We start from the raw sequence: 18,405 nt of genomic DNA, 5'->3' as shown, positions 1-18,405 counted from the left end.
TGAAACATGAGTAGGCACTTATAATGACACTGTATGTATGCCTGTTGTACACGTTTAAATTAAACAGCGAAACACATTTCTAAGGTTTGTTCAATATTTAAAGGGATGAATTAACTTCAGCTGTCATTAGTTAGAAATTTGATTCTGATGGAATGAGAGGCAAATGCAATACTGTATAGTTCCCAAGTGTGTATAATCAACAATCCTTTAAAAATATGAAATACATGTAGAATAAATAAGAATGGTAAATGTACACATGCAGGTACTGTAGTACCATACATGTATATGGTATGAATTTTCTATTATCCTCTCCCTGAGAATACAGGCATACATGTACATATGTATATGTTATGTATTGTTTGTGTATTTATTTTTCTTGAAGCGCCATGGGTACAAGAAGGTGGACCTGTGTGCCTGTATGTAAGTAGCCACCATTATTATTATCATTATTATTATTAATTCCACAGAAATCATTGTTCAAAGTATTCTATGAATAAAACCCAAGCTATTATCAGTTTAATAGAAAAGCCAGCAATCAGAAATCCTTTTTCATTTTTATACCAACTTTGGCTTGCAAAATTCTTTCTAAACCAAAATCCATCTTCCCCTTTTTTTTAAAGTGTGCATCAAATAATGTCAACCACCATTTATAAAAGAGGACATCGATGAATCCGGATAAATTCCAATCATGCTTCCGTGGTTTTTTTTTCACGGAGGTTTGAATTTGAATGTCAATAATGAGATGGCTAAAATAAAATAAAATGAGATGGCTAAAATAAAAATACCAAACATTTTACTGAAGATCTATAGAAATTATCATCATGAATAATGCTACTGTCACTTGTTTCATTGGAACAATGGAATTGGAGGAATCATGTGTTCCATAATCAGTGAATTGGGCACTTTTTAAAGCAGCCCTAATAATTACCTCCAAAATGTCCAAAGTTTAATGACCTTAAATAACATTTGCCCTTGATCATGTGACCTGAAACTTACACAGGATGTTTAGTGATTCATGAATCAGATCCATAAACTTTGAAAGTTATGATAATAATTCAACAGATACCCCCAACATGGCCAAAGTTCATTGAATTTGCCCTTGATCATGTGACCTGAAACTCACACAGGATGTTCAGTGATTCATGAATCAGATCCATAAACTTTGAAAGTTATGATGGTAATTCAACAAATACCCCCAACATGCCAAAGTTCATTGACCTTCAATGACATTTGACCTTGATCATGTGACCTGAAACTCGCATAAGTAGGGACAGTGATTTTCCGTTTAAAACAAGTGGAATGCCTCTGGCCGTCTCACCTGCATCACGCGATTCAATATAGCAGCAGTGCTGACTTTGAATACTACTCTAACTCGCACAAGATGTTCAGTGATACATGGTTACTCTTATGTCCACTTTTTATGAACTAGACCAATAAACTTACAGAGATATGATGGTTATTCAACAAAAAACCCCAACATGGCCAAAGTTCATTGACCTTACATGACCTTTGACCTTGATCATGTGACCTGAAACTCGAACAGGATGTTCAGTGATACTTGATTACTCTTATGTACAAGTTTCATGAATCAGATCCATAAACTTTTAAAGTTATGATGGTAATTCAACAGATACACCCAATTCGGCCAAAGTTCATTGACCTTTGACCTTGGTATGTGACCTGAAACGTGCAAAGGATGTTCAGTGATACTTGATTACTCTAATGTCCAAGTTTAATGAACTAGACCAATAAACTTTCAAAGTTATGATGGTAATTCAACAGATACCCCCGATTCGGCCAAAGTTCATTGACCCTAAAATGACCTTTGACTTTAATCATGAGACCTGAAACTTGCACAAAATGTTCAGTGATGCTTGATTACTATTATGTCCAAGTTTCATGAATCAGATCCATAAACTTTCAAAGTCATGATGGGAATTCAACAGATATCCCCAATTCGGCCAAAGTTCATTGACCCTAAATGACCTTTGACCTTGGTCATGTGATGTGAAACTCATGCAGGATGTTCAGTGATACTTGATTAACCTTATGTCCAAGTTTCATGAACTAGGTCCATATATTTTCTAAGTTATGATGACATTTCAAAAACTTAATCTCTGGTTAAGATTTCGATGTTGATTCCTCCAACATGGTCTAAGTTCATTGACCCTAAATGACCTTTGACCTTGGTCATGTGACATGAAACTCTAATAGGATGTTCAGTAATACTTGATTCACCTTATGGCCAAGTTTTATTAACTAGGTCCATATACTTTCTAAGTTATGACGTCATTTCAAAAACTTAACCTCAGGTTAAGATTTGATGTTGACACCGCCGCCGCCGTCGGAAAAGCGGCGCCTATAGTCTCACTTTGCTTCGCAGGTGAGACAAAAATTGCTTTTTCCGTTTAAGAAAATCTTAAATTCCGTTTGAGAATTCAGTAGCAATAACAATACATTAATTACCCTCGTGCTGGTCAAAATTTGTATCTGCCAATGTACCAACAACGCAGTAGAATCCGCTCTAATCGGATCTACGCGGGTACATGAAATATTTTGATGAACATATTTAACATGAGTAAATCCTCACCTTTCACATTTTTAGCATTATTTTATGGATGAATGAAGATTTATCAATAATATTGGGGTTTTTTGGACATCGTTTTGAGCATTCAACGATTTTGATCCATCTGCCATTTTGGATTTCATGATCATGCTGTTATCTTCAAACGTAGAGGGCAGCAACACATGAACTGCATGTGAATGTTTTCAATACGGCCGATCGACCGTTAGCGAGGGGTACGATCGAGTATGATAGAGTGAAGAGCAGTCACGATGTGTGGATTGTCGTGATTTTGTAGTGAAGTGAGATCGTGTTTTTTGGCCATTTAATATTCGTATTTTCTTGAGATTTGGAGTAATTTTTTGTTGCTGTTCTGTGTATTCTGAAGAAAAATATGTTTTCTGTGATTTTCCGTTTGAAATGCCACTTTCCGTTTCAAAAGGCCATTTCCGTGAATTCCTTCCGTTTTCCGCGATCGCAGAAAATCACTGTCCCCACACAAGATGTTCAGTGATACTTGATTACTCTTATGTCGAAATCAAGACAAAAACTGAAATTTTAATAAAACTGCAAATATGATTACTTCTGGATCCGCACACAATTACAACAAGTCTATCATATGCCAGTATCAACCTGTACGCACACTGCAAACATCCCATTAAATCAAGTCTTATACATTTTCCACTATCTAAACAATCCTGGGGGCAATCAAGCCTTTGCTCATGCCGGACCAGTCCTGTGGAATTCACTACCACAGGAGCTGAAGAACTCAAAGCCTGCAACATCCTTCAAGGGCGACGGAAAATTGCATTTGTTCACCAGCAGGTACTAGGTTTGAAGACAGACATTTTCCCTCATAATTCCTGTGTAATGTGCCTTTTATTGTTCCTCTAAGTTCTCTTTACTTTTTGTCTTTTATCTTTTCTGAGCGCCTTGGGCATTTAATCAAAATGGAAAAGGTGCGACACAAATCCGATATGTATTTATCATTGTTCTGCGGTGAATGGAAATATGTCATCAGTGTTTCATTACAATTTAGAATGGCAAAACTGTGTTTTTAGTAAAAAAAATCTTTGATAGAAAAACTGACCAGTTAGGGGAGAATTGATTTCCATTTAAAATAATAAGAAATCCTCTTTAAGAATGACTGACAAACCTACACATTGTACTTGTACAAGCCTTGACATAGCTTTAGTAAATAAACATGTTAACTCGGAAATGAAAAGTGAAGTATATGTTGTAATGTTTACACAGAATACATGTAGGTAAAATATATATAAATGGAACATTCAAACATTTAAAAAATATATGACTTCCTCATATCAGTACAGTAAGTCACACCAAAAAGTTTTTTTATCTTTAAATACTTGTTATGTTGTTATGGAGGGATATGTATTTGTGGAATTTTGTTCAAGAATTTTTAACCCAGGTAATCTGGAATTACAATTCAACATTCTAAACAAATTGATAAATAATCGTGGTGATACTTACAAGAGAAAATGCATCTTCTCGTCCACCCTAACCTGTCTGTTAAATCGATCTGCCATCTTGGCGGCACGATCAGCGAACAGAGGCAGAGCCTCTGAACACTATAGTAGAAGGAACAAATATCTGCTCTCTACAATAATATCAACTGGCGCCTTTCATTCCTGGTACAAGATATTGAAAAAGGAAAATTGAGAGAAATGGGGGGGGGGGGGATGCAGGGATGAAAGAGGAAGAGGGGTCAAAAGAAAAAGAGAAGCATTTTAAGTCCAATTAATATCAAGAAGAATACAAATATGTGAATGTGTTGAAAAGTACATATTAATTTTTTTTTTTAATGCGATACAGAGTTCTGGAGGTCACTCAATAGAATGCAAGTTTTATTTAATCTTTCACCTAGATACTGTACCTAATCTTCCAAATAATGTATTTTTTTGTAATGATCAGTGTCTGACCAAGGTAAATTATCACAAAAGGAGAGAATGTGGAGAAAAAGACCTGTCACAATGTTTCCACACAAAAATCTAATCAGACATGGAAAAAAGGAGCCCGCAGCTCCCCCCCCCCCCTCCCCACACAAACGCTCATATGGGACTTGGGATAAGCTTACAATTATTTGAAGGGGATCAAATCCATTTTTAGGGCAACAAGGGTCATGGCCTTAGACTCATTTGAGTGTTGTAACTGTGCAGCTGGAAGTCTTGTTGCAATTCAAACCAGAAACACTTAACTGGAGCGTGATGCTAGTTAATTGAAATGTAACAGTAGATTGGAAAAGTTTCTAAAGAAAATATAGATTGTGTGCTTAAAAATTGGATACTTTTTGAAAAGTTAATTTTCAAGAACATTTTTTTTCGTAACAGAATTCCCTCCACAACATAAAAACTTGTGGATTTGTGGATTCTCTTTTAATACTATATTTCATGGACCTTCTACATGTAAAGTTTGTAAACATCTTAAATCAAACCCAATCAATGAGCCCATTTCACTTTTCAAAGCAATATAAAAAAATAGGCAGAACAGGGGGGGGGAGCTCCCCCCCATTGGTGGTGCAAAACTATACATAAAAGGGGAGAAAAGAAACAAGGAGGTTAACGGACCACAAGTCTCTTCGAATTTCCCAATCAACAAAATATGCAATATAATCTTTGGACCCCTAAATGATGTTTGACCTCTTTATCCTCTTGAACACATGTGGTGTTATCCAATGAATATTTGTAAGAGTATAAACATAATTGATTGAGAAATAAAGAAATGAGAACAAGTTGAACACAAATTTGAAACAAGGTGGTTCACGAACGAGTGTCGCCTAATTTCGCAATAAACAAAATATGCAATATGATTTTTTGACACCTACATGTAGATGACCTTTGACCCCTTCATCCTTGACATGTGGTATTACCCAAGGATCATTATAACCAAGTGTAATCAAAATTGATGCAAAAATAAAGAAATGAGAGCAATTAGAACAAGTGGAATGCCTCTGGCCGTCTCACCTGCATCACACGGTTCAATATAGCAGCAGTGCTGACTTTGAATACTACTCTAACTCGCACAAGATGTTCAGTGATACATGGTTACTCTTATGTCCACTTTTTATGAACTAGACCAATAAACTTACAGAGATATGGTTATTCAACAAAAAACCCCAACATGGCCAAAGTTCATTGACCTTACATGACCTTTGACCTTGATCATGTGACCTGAAACTCGAACAGGATGTTCAGTGATACTTGATTACTCTTATGTACAAGTTTCATGAACTAGACCAATAAACTTTCAAAGTTATGATGGTAATTCAACAGATACCCCCGATTCGGCAAAAGTTCATTGACCCTAAATGACCTTTGACCTTAATCATGAGACCTGAAACTTCCACAAAATTTTCAGTGATGCTTGATTATTATTGTGTCCAAGTTTCATGAATCAGATCCATAAACTTTCAAAGTTATGACGGGAATTCAACAGATATCCCCAATTCGGCCAAAGTTCATTGACCCTAAATGACCTTTGACCTTGGTCATGTGACGTGAAACTCATGCAGGATGTTCAGTGATACTTGATTAACCTTATGTCCAAGTTTCATGAACTAGGTCCATATATTTTCTAAGTTATGATGACATTTCAAAAACTTAACCTCAGGTCAAGATTTCGATGTTGATTCCTCCAACATGGTCTAAGTTAATTGACCCTAAATGACCTTTGACCTTGGTCATGTGACATGAAACTCTAATAGGATGTTCAGTAATACTTGATTAACCTTATGGCCAAGTTTTATTAACTAGGTCCAAATACTTTTTAAGTTATGACATCATTTCAAAAACTTAACCTCAGGTTAAGATTTGATGTTGACGCCGCCGTCGCCGTCGGAAAAGCGGCGCCTATAATCTCACTTTGCTTCGCAGGTGAGACAAAAACATCCCCAAAAAGGCTGAACATGACCTCATATCATTTGACCTTTCGACCCATAGATTACCTTTGACCTTATCATTCCAATAAAGCCACATGTGGTATTACCCAAGGATCATAGGCACCAAGTATGAACATGATTGATGCAAAAATAAAGAAATGAGAGCAAATTGAACAAAAACTTGTAGCATTAATATTTCAAAGAGAACAACAGGAAAAGTGATTACCCGGTCTCTGCCGAACTTTATTCATGTGAGACAAAAAAAGGATGGACATGACCTCATATCATTTGACCTTTGGCCCTCAAGATAACCTTAAACCCAACATCATCCTCATGAACACACATGTGGACCATGTGATCCTTGGGTATCATATGTGGTATTACCCAAGGATCACATGTACCAAGTGTGAACATAATTGATGCAAAATATTATAAAGAAATGAGTAATTTGAACAAAAAAAATGACCTTTTGACCCTCACATGACCTTTGACCCATCATTCTCAATAACAGACACATTTCTTTACCCAATGATCATTAGAACCAAATGCGATCAAAATTGATGCCGAAATAAAAAAATGAGAGCAAGTTGAACAAAAATTTGTTGACCCCTAGATGACCTTTGACCCATCATTAAAACTAAAACATTTTGTAACAGACAATAGACTAATGGACTATCAGACTATAAAAGACCAACAGGAAGAGTGATCACTTGGTCTCTGCCAAACTTTGTTCATGCAAGACAAAAATTTTCAGTTCGCACTTCATTCTTCAATCTTTGTTAATTTCCTTTTGAAGATTACAAACTTGTGCTAGAATGTCCTGTTTGAAGGTCTGAATTGCTAAAAATGTTCAGCTCATGCTCCACACTCATTTTCTTTCTTTTTTTAAAACATGCTTTTATAAACTGTCCACTTTTCAGATCAAATTATCAAAAATTTTCAGCTCGCATCAATTGTCTAGACAAGATAAGATCATGTCGTCATAAGCTAAATGTGCATGGTACTCTGCATTTAGTAGTTGCGGTAAATTGTCAACTCATCCACCCATTATATCTAGATCTACCAATTAATCTAATGCCATTTCGTCCATCAATATTTTGTCTAACAATCACTTGGTCCACCTCATCTATGACTACTTTGTCTCATAACCAGTTGGTCTAATAATCCATTTTGCTTTCATTCATTTCACCCAATTAACATTTTGTCTCATTAGACCCCCCAAAAAGACTAAAATGGCTATATTGGACCATGCAGCTATGAGATGAGATCTGCCGCTTAGTGACTATGTGCATCTTAATAAGAACATACAGTGTTTTGACAATAGCGACTACCAAAGCGTACATGTATTTGATTTTTTACAAAGGCACAGCTTTCCAGGTTTTGGTTTTGTTGGCAGATGCCATGTGTTAGAAAATGCTTTTCTATCAACATGATTTAAAGTTTAGACTTGAAGCAGCAAAATTAAGAAGCAGAGGACTTTGTGACAAATAATGTTATTATTTGCTCTGCACATAATGACCTAAACAATAGATAGACCTCTATAAAATGCTCTCTACACATGAGCCATGTATCTCTGGAATATTAGGAGGAAAATTGGAATTAATAACAAGCAATCAATCACAATGTTGCCTCTATCTTTAAATATGCATACATCTTCCCAAATAAAACACATGGAACTAAGTAAGATTGCCAAAGGTAATCCTGAACTGCACATCAATTTTTTTTATATCATCTTCTGCACATTAGGCCTAAGTACTGCACATCTAGTTTGTGCAATGTTAATGTCTAATCACGAACTGCTTCTTTCATTTTCAACTCATGGCCTAATTGATGGCAGAACACAGTAGGATGAAAGTAGAAACAAATATATGATGAGGAGAAAGTTATTCAGATCACAACAGTCACAATTTAGTGAATTCATTAACTATTTGATGACTTTCCGTACGTGATAGGTCCATGATTGGACCAATTCAACTGGTTATAGATGAAATGGTTGAGCGGACGAAAAGACAATTAGACAATGTGGATAGTGGACGAACTGATGCTTGGTAGACCAAATGACTAGTAGGGTCTTAGACCAAAAGCTTCGGTCTCTGTTATGTTGGTTGTTCAGCTGAACTCCGTTGGCTTCACTCACCAAATACAGAGACCGAAGTTCTGTACAGGGGACTCAATGGCCATATGTTTATGCACTATAAGTCCAGATAAAACAGGAATTGAAGTTGCACAACAGCCGAGGTAAGTCACTGTTTTTGTTCCTTTTAAATTAATTTTACCCAGTTTTTTGCAATTAATGCCAAGAGGGAATATTAACTTGCATTTCTGTAGTGTTTATTTTTAAAATTTTGATTCATTAAAGACGAAAATTGAAGAGCCCCGACGGGGGGATTTTGAATTGTAAGTCCCCGAATGGTGGCTGCACAATAGGTAACCCAGGGAACTCCCGCCCGCTATGCGGGCGGGAGCCCGGGATCTTACGTGCAATTTACCATACCTCACGGAGAAGCGTGAAGTATGGTCAAAATAATTCTCCAAATATATACTTATAACAGAAATCAAGCACTTACCACGATTATATGGATGAAGGTCTAACGAGTGGCAGTTTCCCGACATCAAGGCACAGACTGGAACCTAAAAAACCCCGAAAAGTTCTGTCGCGAGAGCTCCCCTTCTTCAAAATTCAAAACAAAATGGCTGATCGAGCCCGGGGCTATACGTGTGTGCAACAGCCTCGGTACCAGTCTCGATCAGTCATTTTGTGACAGAACTTCTGTTTTTTTGAGGTTCCAGTCTGTGCCTCGATGTCGGGAAACTGCCACTCGTTAGACCTTCATCCATATAATCGTGGTAAGTGCGTGATTTCTGTTTAAGTATATAATCGCAGAATTATTTTGACCATACTTCACGCTTCTCCGTGAGGTATGGTAAATTGCACGTAAGATCCTGGGCTCCCGCCCACATAGCGGGCAAGAGTTCCCTGGGTTACACAATAGGGAGCCGTCTGTGTACAAGGAGAAATTGAAAAAAATGTTTAAAATCTCCTCAAAACAGACGCCTGCCAGCTGTCTAGTAGGGTCTAAGCCTCGACAATTAGACGAATTGGCATTGAGACCAATTGAAAATAAACCATTTTCACGACATGTACCCAAGCCCCAACATAAAACTAGATGTTGCTTGGTTTAATTAATTCAGCTCACAACTCAAGACGACTTGCTCACACTGACTCACAAAGACACAATTTCATCAGACATCAGTTTGTTACATACAAGTGCTTGAAAGGACCTAGCCTATGCCTAGTTCTATTCATTTGGATTTAAAAAAAAACAATTTTCAGCCTTCCAGTTCCAAGTCCCCAAGTTTACAACCACAACCATTCAAGTTCCAACATTCCAAAAACAAAGGCAAAAATCAAAATCAAACGCGACGAAAGTCAAAGGTAAAGATTCAAGCAGTTGGGCATGCAATTTAAGTTGGAAAATACGCACCTAAATTATAATATTTATAAATGACAGGTAAGGAGGAGCACTGAATGATAAACTGTGGCATCTAGTACTTCCTCTGAAAATGGATACTAGGAAATCAGGAGTCTCTACAGACTCGAAAAGATCTCTTTTCCAGATCGATCCTCCTGATCATGAAAAACTTCACACGAGCGCGCATGTACCACCAGCGCTTCCATCCGCCTCGAGCTCGAGTTTAGTTTGTTTTCATGTGAAACGCGTGGGTGGATTTCGCGGGCGCACTCGTACTCGCCAGGATATTTGGAAAGAGTGGCCGAGCTAAGGGTCGGGGTTAGTAGGTGGTTAGGGATCGAGACTAATTATTTACTTTTTAGAAAAACAATTGTCTATTTGAATTAATTAAACGTAGAAATATTTTAATCTAGGAAGGTAAAATATTGACTGAAACACAAAGCCGCATTTTGCAAAATTCAAACACATCTCAGTTCTCACAATTGTGTCTACGAAGAAATTGGCACCTCACTGTCGGGGATTCCCCACCCTCTCCCCGCATCGGCATCACTGATGCATATTCGCACAAAAAGTCAGTCTGCGCAAGGAAAAAAGGGGTATAGATGTATTATTCTAGTCCGGGGGGGGGGGGGGCACTTCCATTGACGAGTGGATACCATGCGCGTCCACGGGGTCTCGAAAAGCACCCTAAACACGTTTTTTTCATATTTAGTATTGGCGTAGGAAACCCTACCCTAAACGTACTAGTATTGGGAACAAGTATTGGCAAGTATTTCCTTATCTAAACAAGTACAGGAATATTTTATTGTTTTGTTGGTTTCACGTGGTTGGTTTTACCTTTACACATCATTTGGTTTAGTATACGACCCCATCTTCCACACCTCGTGCAAATCGGACTCTAAACACGTAATGTTGGGCAAAAAGGACATCCTTTATAAAAAAAAATTAATTTAATTTTATCTTCCCCGCAAATTTGACCCAAACACGTAACTTTCCTGGTGAAATAGATACCCTTTTTCATTATTTTTGTGTTTTTGACACCCTTATCACGTTACGTACGTAACGTGTCCTATCGTGAAAAAGACATACTTTTTACGTGTTTTTTTGGTCGGGCATGGTATCCACTCGTCAATGTATGTGCCCGCCCCCCCCCCTGATTCTAATTAAGCTTTTATCGGGGCTTTTATTAATTTCTATGGGATACATAATATATCTTTTACTAATATTTAACCAAAATAACAATGACAATGGGGTTTCACTTTTGTGTGTGTACGGAAGACGGGATGGAAGATAATTTTCCTCCTATACGGATCGAGCCTTTACAGTGCCATCGGCTTGACGACCTGGCGAGATACTTTATCTTGTCATGTCAGCATATAACTTTTTATGAGTCAACTTGGCGAGATAACGTAAATAGTAGGAATATTTATTTAACTCATTCAGTTCAAATCATACGAAGTATAGTACAATGCAAAATTTAGCAGATTAGATTTACAAACTTTTAATTCACTTTAAAATAATGTAGACCTATATTATCATAATTATAAATCATTAACAATTGAGAAATTCTTTAAGACACAGATGCATTACAGATGCACAATTAGTTTTCAAACATTAATTAGTCTAGTTATCATGAATGAATTATTAACAATTGTAATATCATATATTCTCATTTGTAATGGTATCTATCTCCATTGCCTTTTTCATGCAGGGCGGACCGGAGTTTCCCGTGGAGCCAGGTTTTTTTTTTGATGGGTTGCGTCTTTGTCCCAAAAATTTTGATGAACACACAAAAAAGTATGTTATTATCATCGATCTAACATGAGGCCCATTTTGCCTCTCAAAATACTTGACAGGAAAAAAAAAGGTCATCAAAGTAAAGGGATGCCCACACCTTGCCTGGTCTCCCTGGTTGTCCTGAGATGAATTGTGTTCCTTTTTCTCCAAATCAGACCTCCCCCTTCCTTTTAACCAATGTATGACTTGATCTCCACAAAAAAAATGGAGAGTCGGTGTTTCTCTTAATGCTGCCAATTTCACTTCTCTTACTCTAAATGAAGGTTTCTTTTAACTTCTCTATTACTTATACATTAAATATTATACAAGAATTACTAACATGTTTATGATGCTTTCATATTTGTGTTCTCTCTCCCTTCCCGGGCGGAATTCTTTCCTTGCTGGTATAACAATGTCACATACCGAACAGTTATAGTAAGTTACATTGGTGACAATATGAAGATTAATCTCATTTTAAGCCGAATGTACAGGGCCTACCCGGGGGGGGGGGCTATACATTACACATTTCACATCTATTTGAGATTATATAAGGGAAAAGTATTAGATAATTTTGAAGAAAAAATATAAAATCAAATAGACGTTTGTATTATTGAGCGGCCTACCAGTTCATGGATGCCACCAAGGCAAAAAAAAAGTCACTGGGGATTAACTTAATCACAATCATGATGCAAAATTTGAGAGAATCTCAACAAAAGATGAAACAAAGTAGAACCAATGCTTACCTTGAAAAAATATTAAATTAATTTCTCTTCTGTTGACAACTCCTATAGTCATAATAATTAAACCAACCGACCTATGATTAAAAAGAGATCTTCGATGGAAAGTTTGCTGAATAAAGAAATAGATATTAAATGCAACTCAAAGCTATTACCGATGACGATTTGCGCGAAAAAGCTTTTGAGCCAAGTAGAAAACAATGCTGTATTTATACCAAAAACAGAATAGAGCGAGGTCGTTGCAACAAAGGCCTATGTGATGCCTTAGTAGTCTTGATCTAAAAACATTTTTTGACATGTCTGCCCCGTCTCTCTCCCTTTCATCTGATCTGATTTTTTTTCTCGACCAGAGGCCTATAATTTATATCCTGAGAATTTTGAAGTGCCACATTTGCGTCATTGTTAAAAGATAGTTTTTCGAATTGGAAGAGAGAGAGAGAGAGAGAGGGAAGCAAATTTATTTCGTGCCTTGTATGAATTTCTCAACAATTGAATTCGATTTTTATTTCATCTTTATATTTATTCTTGTAATTCAGATAATTCATATCATTTATCTATTTTGTCTATTTATCTACTTGTTTATGTAGGCCTATCTAATCATTTTATTATTAATCAATTAATAAATTTATTTATTTACTTATCTATTCATTCATTCATTCATCTATTCGTCTATTTTATTATTTATTTATCTATTGATCTATCTCTAATTTGTTTTGTTAAAAAGAATACCTAAATATTCTTTGTTTTCTTATTCGAATCGATATCTGGGGAAAGGCTTCATCCCTGTTCAGACTAATACGCCGATGTGTATATAGGCCTACAGACTATTAGAAGAGCCGTCGTCGTGATGAAAGTGATGAATGTATCTGTTTAGGGTCTGTTCTACCAGACTAAAGTCTTATGTTGTTTATGGGGATTCCCCGTGATGTCACGGCGGGGAAGTTCCGCTGGTCGAGTGATTCAATCAACGATCAGTCAAGTCTTCAGGAATATGGCGATCAGTCTTTAGTTAGTATACGACCATCACAACTAGATTGGTCCTTATTTTTCAATGTCAACTGAAGATTTGTAGTCCTATAATGATTGATTTTAGGCCTTTATATTATGAATCCAGAGAATTGTGTTCACCATCTTTTTGTAATAGGCCCATCGAGAGACCCTTTTTATGGCCCAAATAATAATGTGCCTATATACGTGTGACGTATTATAAGGCGTCAAACTTTCCACTCTGTAGAGAGCTCAAGGCGCATAAAGATTTTTTTTTAAAGGGAAAAGTCTTAAGAACATTTTTGAAGGACTCCATAGAGATACTTTTTTAAGGCAGCAGGGGGGGGGGTCTCTTCCATACTAGAGACATGTATGACCAAAGGGTCTTGCCCCAAAGCTGTTGAAATACAAGTGAACGAGATGTTGAAGAGCCTGTAAGAGCGTATAGACCTATAGTAGTTGGTATGACATTAGGAAGAAGTTGGGACGGTGATCCATGATGCAATGAAAGGCGGGCAACAGAATGTATATATGTCGTTTTCCTTACCCCCTGTTATTCCTTTTTCATATTTTTCACACTCCTTTACTTTTTTTTTAGTTATTTCGATTTTCTATAGGGTGTTTTTATTGTATTCTCTCAAATCAAAATACACATTCACATTGCATGAACAAATTATTTGAGACATGATTATAAATTCTACAATAAAGCCATATCCCATTATTATGATATCAAACTTCAAAGATACCGTAAATTATATTGACAATGTTATGTAATTTAACAATTACAAAATTGAAAATTAACATGATGTATTAAATGACAAGAGAGGGGAAAAACAATGATAAAAAAATCAATATTTGCATCGATTACGAAAGAGTGTATAGTATGAAAGCAAATTTACTCTAAAAAAAATCACTCAAATGTAAATAGATGCCTTATTATATGGGCACTTGAAATTTATACATAAAATTGCATACAATTTTGAAATGATTTATTCGATAGTTTTTCATAATTATCTCAACGCAAACAAATTAAAGGACGTGTTTTTTATTCAGATAAGATCGATTGGTTCTCTGCCAATAAACAGCAATATATACCAGCAAATAAAAGCTAAAGTGATTGGCCTTGGGGGAAAAAATAAAAAATATGAATTCCATGAAATAATGCAAAATGTATGAAATTAAAAATACAGGGGATAGGGTGAAAGAAAACGTTGGACTGATAGCAAGCTTCTATTGTATTGCCTCAAAAATATTGAGAAATAAAGTAGGTGTGTTTGCCATCTCGCATACTTCGTTTTGTAAACAAATTGTCGGAAGTGGAAGGGGACACTACGAATGTTATTTTTAGTGTAAGACAATATTCCGATAAAAGCATTTCGAAATATCCGATCTTTGATTATGGTGGGATGAATGTACGTTGCGCAATGGCTCATTGTCATCAAACATTATAACTGAAATTCCTGTGTTAGCATCTGAACAATCATTGCTCCTGCATTGGACTCATGTTTTCCACAAAAAAATAAATAACTACATTCAAATTCATGCTTTAAAAAAATATAATAGAGATTGTTCAGTGGCAATTCCTAGCATGGGCTTAATACATTTTAATGATTAGCATCACACAATGCCTATGGCCTCCCAGGTGATCTTGGAAATCCCCACGATATGGGAATTCCAATGCGATTGATTATTATGCATAAATTGAACAATCAAAATAAACGCCCAAAATACACGTTTACTTATATATGAAGATAAAGAGAGAGATAGGGGGAGGAAGGGAGAGAGAGAGAGAGGGAGACGGGGGGGAGAGGGAGGGGGGAAGAGATGGTGAGGATGTGGGGTTCGTGATATAAAATCAACATAACTTTGGAAAAGGGATATGGGCTCATAATTTGATTCAAAAGAAAAGATAAAAATGTCTTTGAATTGGGGGAACTTTTAGCCTGAAGTTTACAAATAACATGCATTATAAATCTTAAATATTAGGACAACTTAAAATATAGAGTCATGACGCATTTTTTTTTGCACCGATCATACCAATTATTTTTTATTTCTGCCTGAAAATCAAGTCGGACTGGCCACATAACTTGAATTACCACAGCTATTTCGTCAGGATGTGCAGTTTTCCCAGCCCCTCCCCCCCCCCCCGGCCCCAAAGAAAAAAAATAGAAGGGGTAGGGTGGGACGTTAATTTCGTTGACTTCTTCTAATTCCTCCAAAGGCCTGTGGTAGGGTGATGATTCTAAAGCATCATGATAAAGGGGGTCGGCCACATGGACGGATCCATGATTTTCCAAAAGGGGTCACATTTGTAAGAGGAAAAAAGTTTGAAAGCCCCCCCAAAAGGTCTTCACTTTCAAAGGGGTAGGGGGTGGGGGCACACTTCTACTTTAACGGCATTTTTATATTACACATTTCAATTGTGCCTCTCAAGGGGGGGGGGGCGACTTTGCCCCCCCCCCCCTGGATCCGCCAGTGGTCGCCCACTATATAAAAAAAATTCCGGTTCTGTTGCTGCCCGTTTCGGAATAAAAAGAATAAAAATAACCCTGACCAAGTAGTCTGATGTGAACATAAAAAATATTATCTGGGTCAAATTTGACCCTTTATGTGTTGCACTGGATCTTATTCCCGGTCATGACGAGATTGAAAATGGAATATTGTCACCGATTCTTAATTCGGTGCATGGTGTGGCACCATCGGACCCCGTTTTGGACCAATCTGACATGAGATTTAAAAATCCCAGCATTAAAGTCTATCTTGATCGTCCTATCCCTGCTTTCCTTATTTCATTTTTAGGTGTGTTGATGACTACTTTTGTTTGTCATTAATTTCATATGATTTATCATTTTTAATATACATAAAATTACCTTTTCATAACAGTGGTATGCGGAAGTTGGGTGTCACTGATCTATTTGTCATTAATTGTGATGGAAATAAATACAAAGAAAACGACCCTATTAATTTTTTACTGAGATTCGAAAGGTATGTTTGTTTATGTTTGTATGTGGGGGTCGATCTTTGTTGCCAACAATAATTGCCCACTTTATTGGGGGAATTCCAATACTCCGGCATAAATCGAAATGCAGAGTATTGCATGATTTTACTTTGATTATTTAAGCCAAAACAGGCATAATTTTATACAACACGAGTTTTATTTGATGCTGGTCCAAAATTGTCAATATACAATTTCTGTCTATACCATGTTAGTAAAAATAAAACTTGACACCTCACAAATCCCCAATAAATATATATGGCTGGAAAGGATATCTTCTCTCAAATAATTTGATACAATTGTTATGTTGTATAATATTCATGCTTTGATAATCAGTATAGGTAGGCCTATTCTTTGCAGGGATGTAAATTTTGATATGCGCCAAAGTAAGGCATGACTGCAATGAATGAATACAGATGCTAATGGTGTCATAATCCTATAACATGAAATACTAAACATAATCCATTTTCAATGAAATTAACTTTGGAATCGATACCAAAGTGTGTTTATTAAACAATTATAATGTAAATTACTGATAATGGATTTTAATTGAACCCCTGTAAGATTAGGGCATCATTGACATATCTTGGTTCATTCATTGCAGTCATGCCTTAATTTGGCGCGAATCAAAATTTACATCACTGCAAATATTGCCTCTTGGTCATCCATACTGGGCGTTGTGGCGTGCGCCTGTAATCCAAGCTGTGGGGAAGTTACAAATTGATGCAGAGGTTCGAGGTTCGAGCCCTGGTCACGTCTTTCGGATGGTGACGTTAAAGGTCGGTCCCAGACGTAAATAATCATATCTGATTGATACACGTCTGACAAAACCCAAATACACACACCACATAAATTTGGTATCAGATTATTTGGGAGAATAATACTCTTTACGGTCATATGTAATTATATATTTTCCCCCTTAAATTTGGGATTTGTGAGGTGTCAAGATTTTTTTTTACGTACACGGCATATATTTAAGACAAAGGTAATGAAAGACAAAGGTAATGAAAGACTAGTCTGCAGGCACAGACCCTGATTGAATTTGATCAACAAGAAAATGTGTCTCCTTGCAAAGACTAGCACATACAAAACTTGCTGTTTCTCAGTTCTATACACAAGGCATGAGAAGGCTGCAATTCAGCTCCTTAATTCGAAGGGTTTGCACAGCAGACTAACGAAAGACCGGCGCAAGCACGGAGCGTTGTGGCCCAGTGGATTATTCTTCTGAGAGAGTCGTGGGTTCGAATCCCAGCCATGGGGTAATTTCCTTCAGCAAGAAACTCATCCACATTGTGCTGCACTCAACCCAGGTGAAATGAATGGGTATACCCGGTAAGAAGAAATTCCTTGAACGCTCAAGCATGTTGAGCGACTATAGGCAGCTCCGCTATAAAAAAAACCGGGGTAATAATAGCAGGGCCCGCTGGGAGAACAGTTTTTGGAACTGAAGTGGCTACCCTGGGTAAATATACCTACATTCAGTGGCGGACCGTGACCCCAAGGAGACAAAGCATGGGGGGCACGGCATTGTTCACACACAATGCAGTGCCCCCAATGCTTTGTCTCCTCCGGGTCACGGTCCGCTACTGCCTACATTATATTATTATTATCATCATCATAAATAGAATGGGGGCAAGGCGACAGGTTCGGCTATAAGAATTCCTTTTTACCAATATGATCAAGTACTCAAGTGGTACACTCTATTATAAACAAAGGATTGAAACTTGGAAAGGGGCCGAAGGTAACAGCGTATTCCAGCCTTAAAAAATACCTGTTCTCGGCCGTTTAAGGGGAAACTTTTTTTTTACCTACTTTTCATCCTTTATTTATTTGTTGTTTATAGTGTATAACCCTTAAAATGGGGCGAAAAGTGACGTGCAATGATTACAAGGAAGTTTTGAACAAGCACGAAAAAGAGGGGAGCTAGGAAAACAAAAACAGCCTGGGTTGCCCCTTTCATTATCATGATAAAATTGCAA

At 36.9% G+C, this 18,405-nt stretch overlaps 1 protein-coding gene across 2 annotated transcripts in view; it reads right to left on the bottom strand.

Annotated features, from left to right (window-relative positions):
* LOC121425670 (helicase with zinc finger domain 2-like) overlaps positions 1-12,605 on the bottom strand; it is a 67,155-nt gene extending 54,550 nt beyond the window's left edge. The window contains exons 1-2 of one of the 2 annotated variants that reach the window (XM_041621834.1): positions 12,451-12,605; positions 4,055-4,212 (exon numbers count right to left, since the gene is read on the bottom strand). In XM_041621834.1, coding sequence (XP_041477768.1) covers positions 4,055-4,110 — 56 coding nt within the window. In that variant the 5' untranslated portion in view covers positions 4,111-4,212; positions 12,451-12,605. Of the gene's footprint in view, positions 1-4,054; positions 4,213-9,943; positions 10,192-12,450 lie in introns of those variants that run through there. The other variant, XM_041621827.1, reaches the window with a different exon arrangement.
* Positions 12,606-18,405: the final 5,800 nt, after the last annotated feature.

This window comes from Lytechinus variegatus, chromosome 1, assembly GCF_018143015.1.
Source record: "Lytechinus variegatus isolate NC3 chromosome 1, Lvar_3.0, whole genome shotgun sequence".
Taxonomy (NCBI): domain Eukaryota; kingdom Metazoa; phylum Echinodermata; class Echinoidea; order Temnopleuroida; family Toxopneustidae; genus Lytechinus; species Lytechinus variegatus.
Note: the sequence above shows the minus strand (reverse complement) of the source record. Positions and strands in the feature narration are given on the sequence as shown.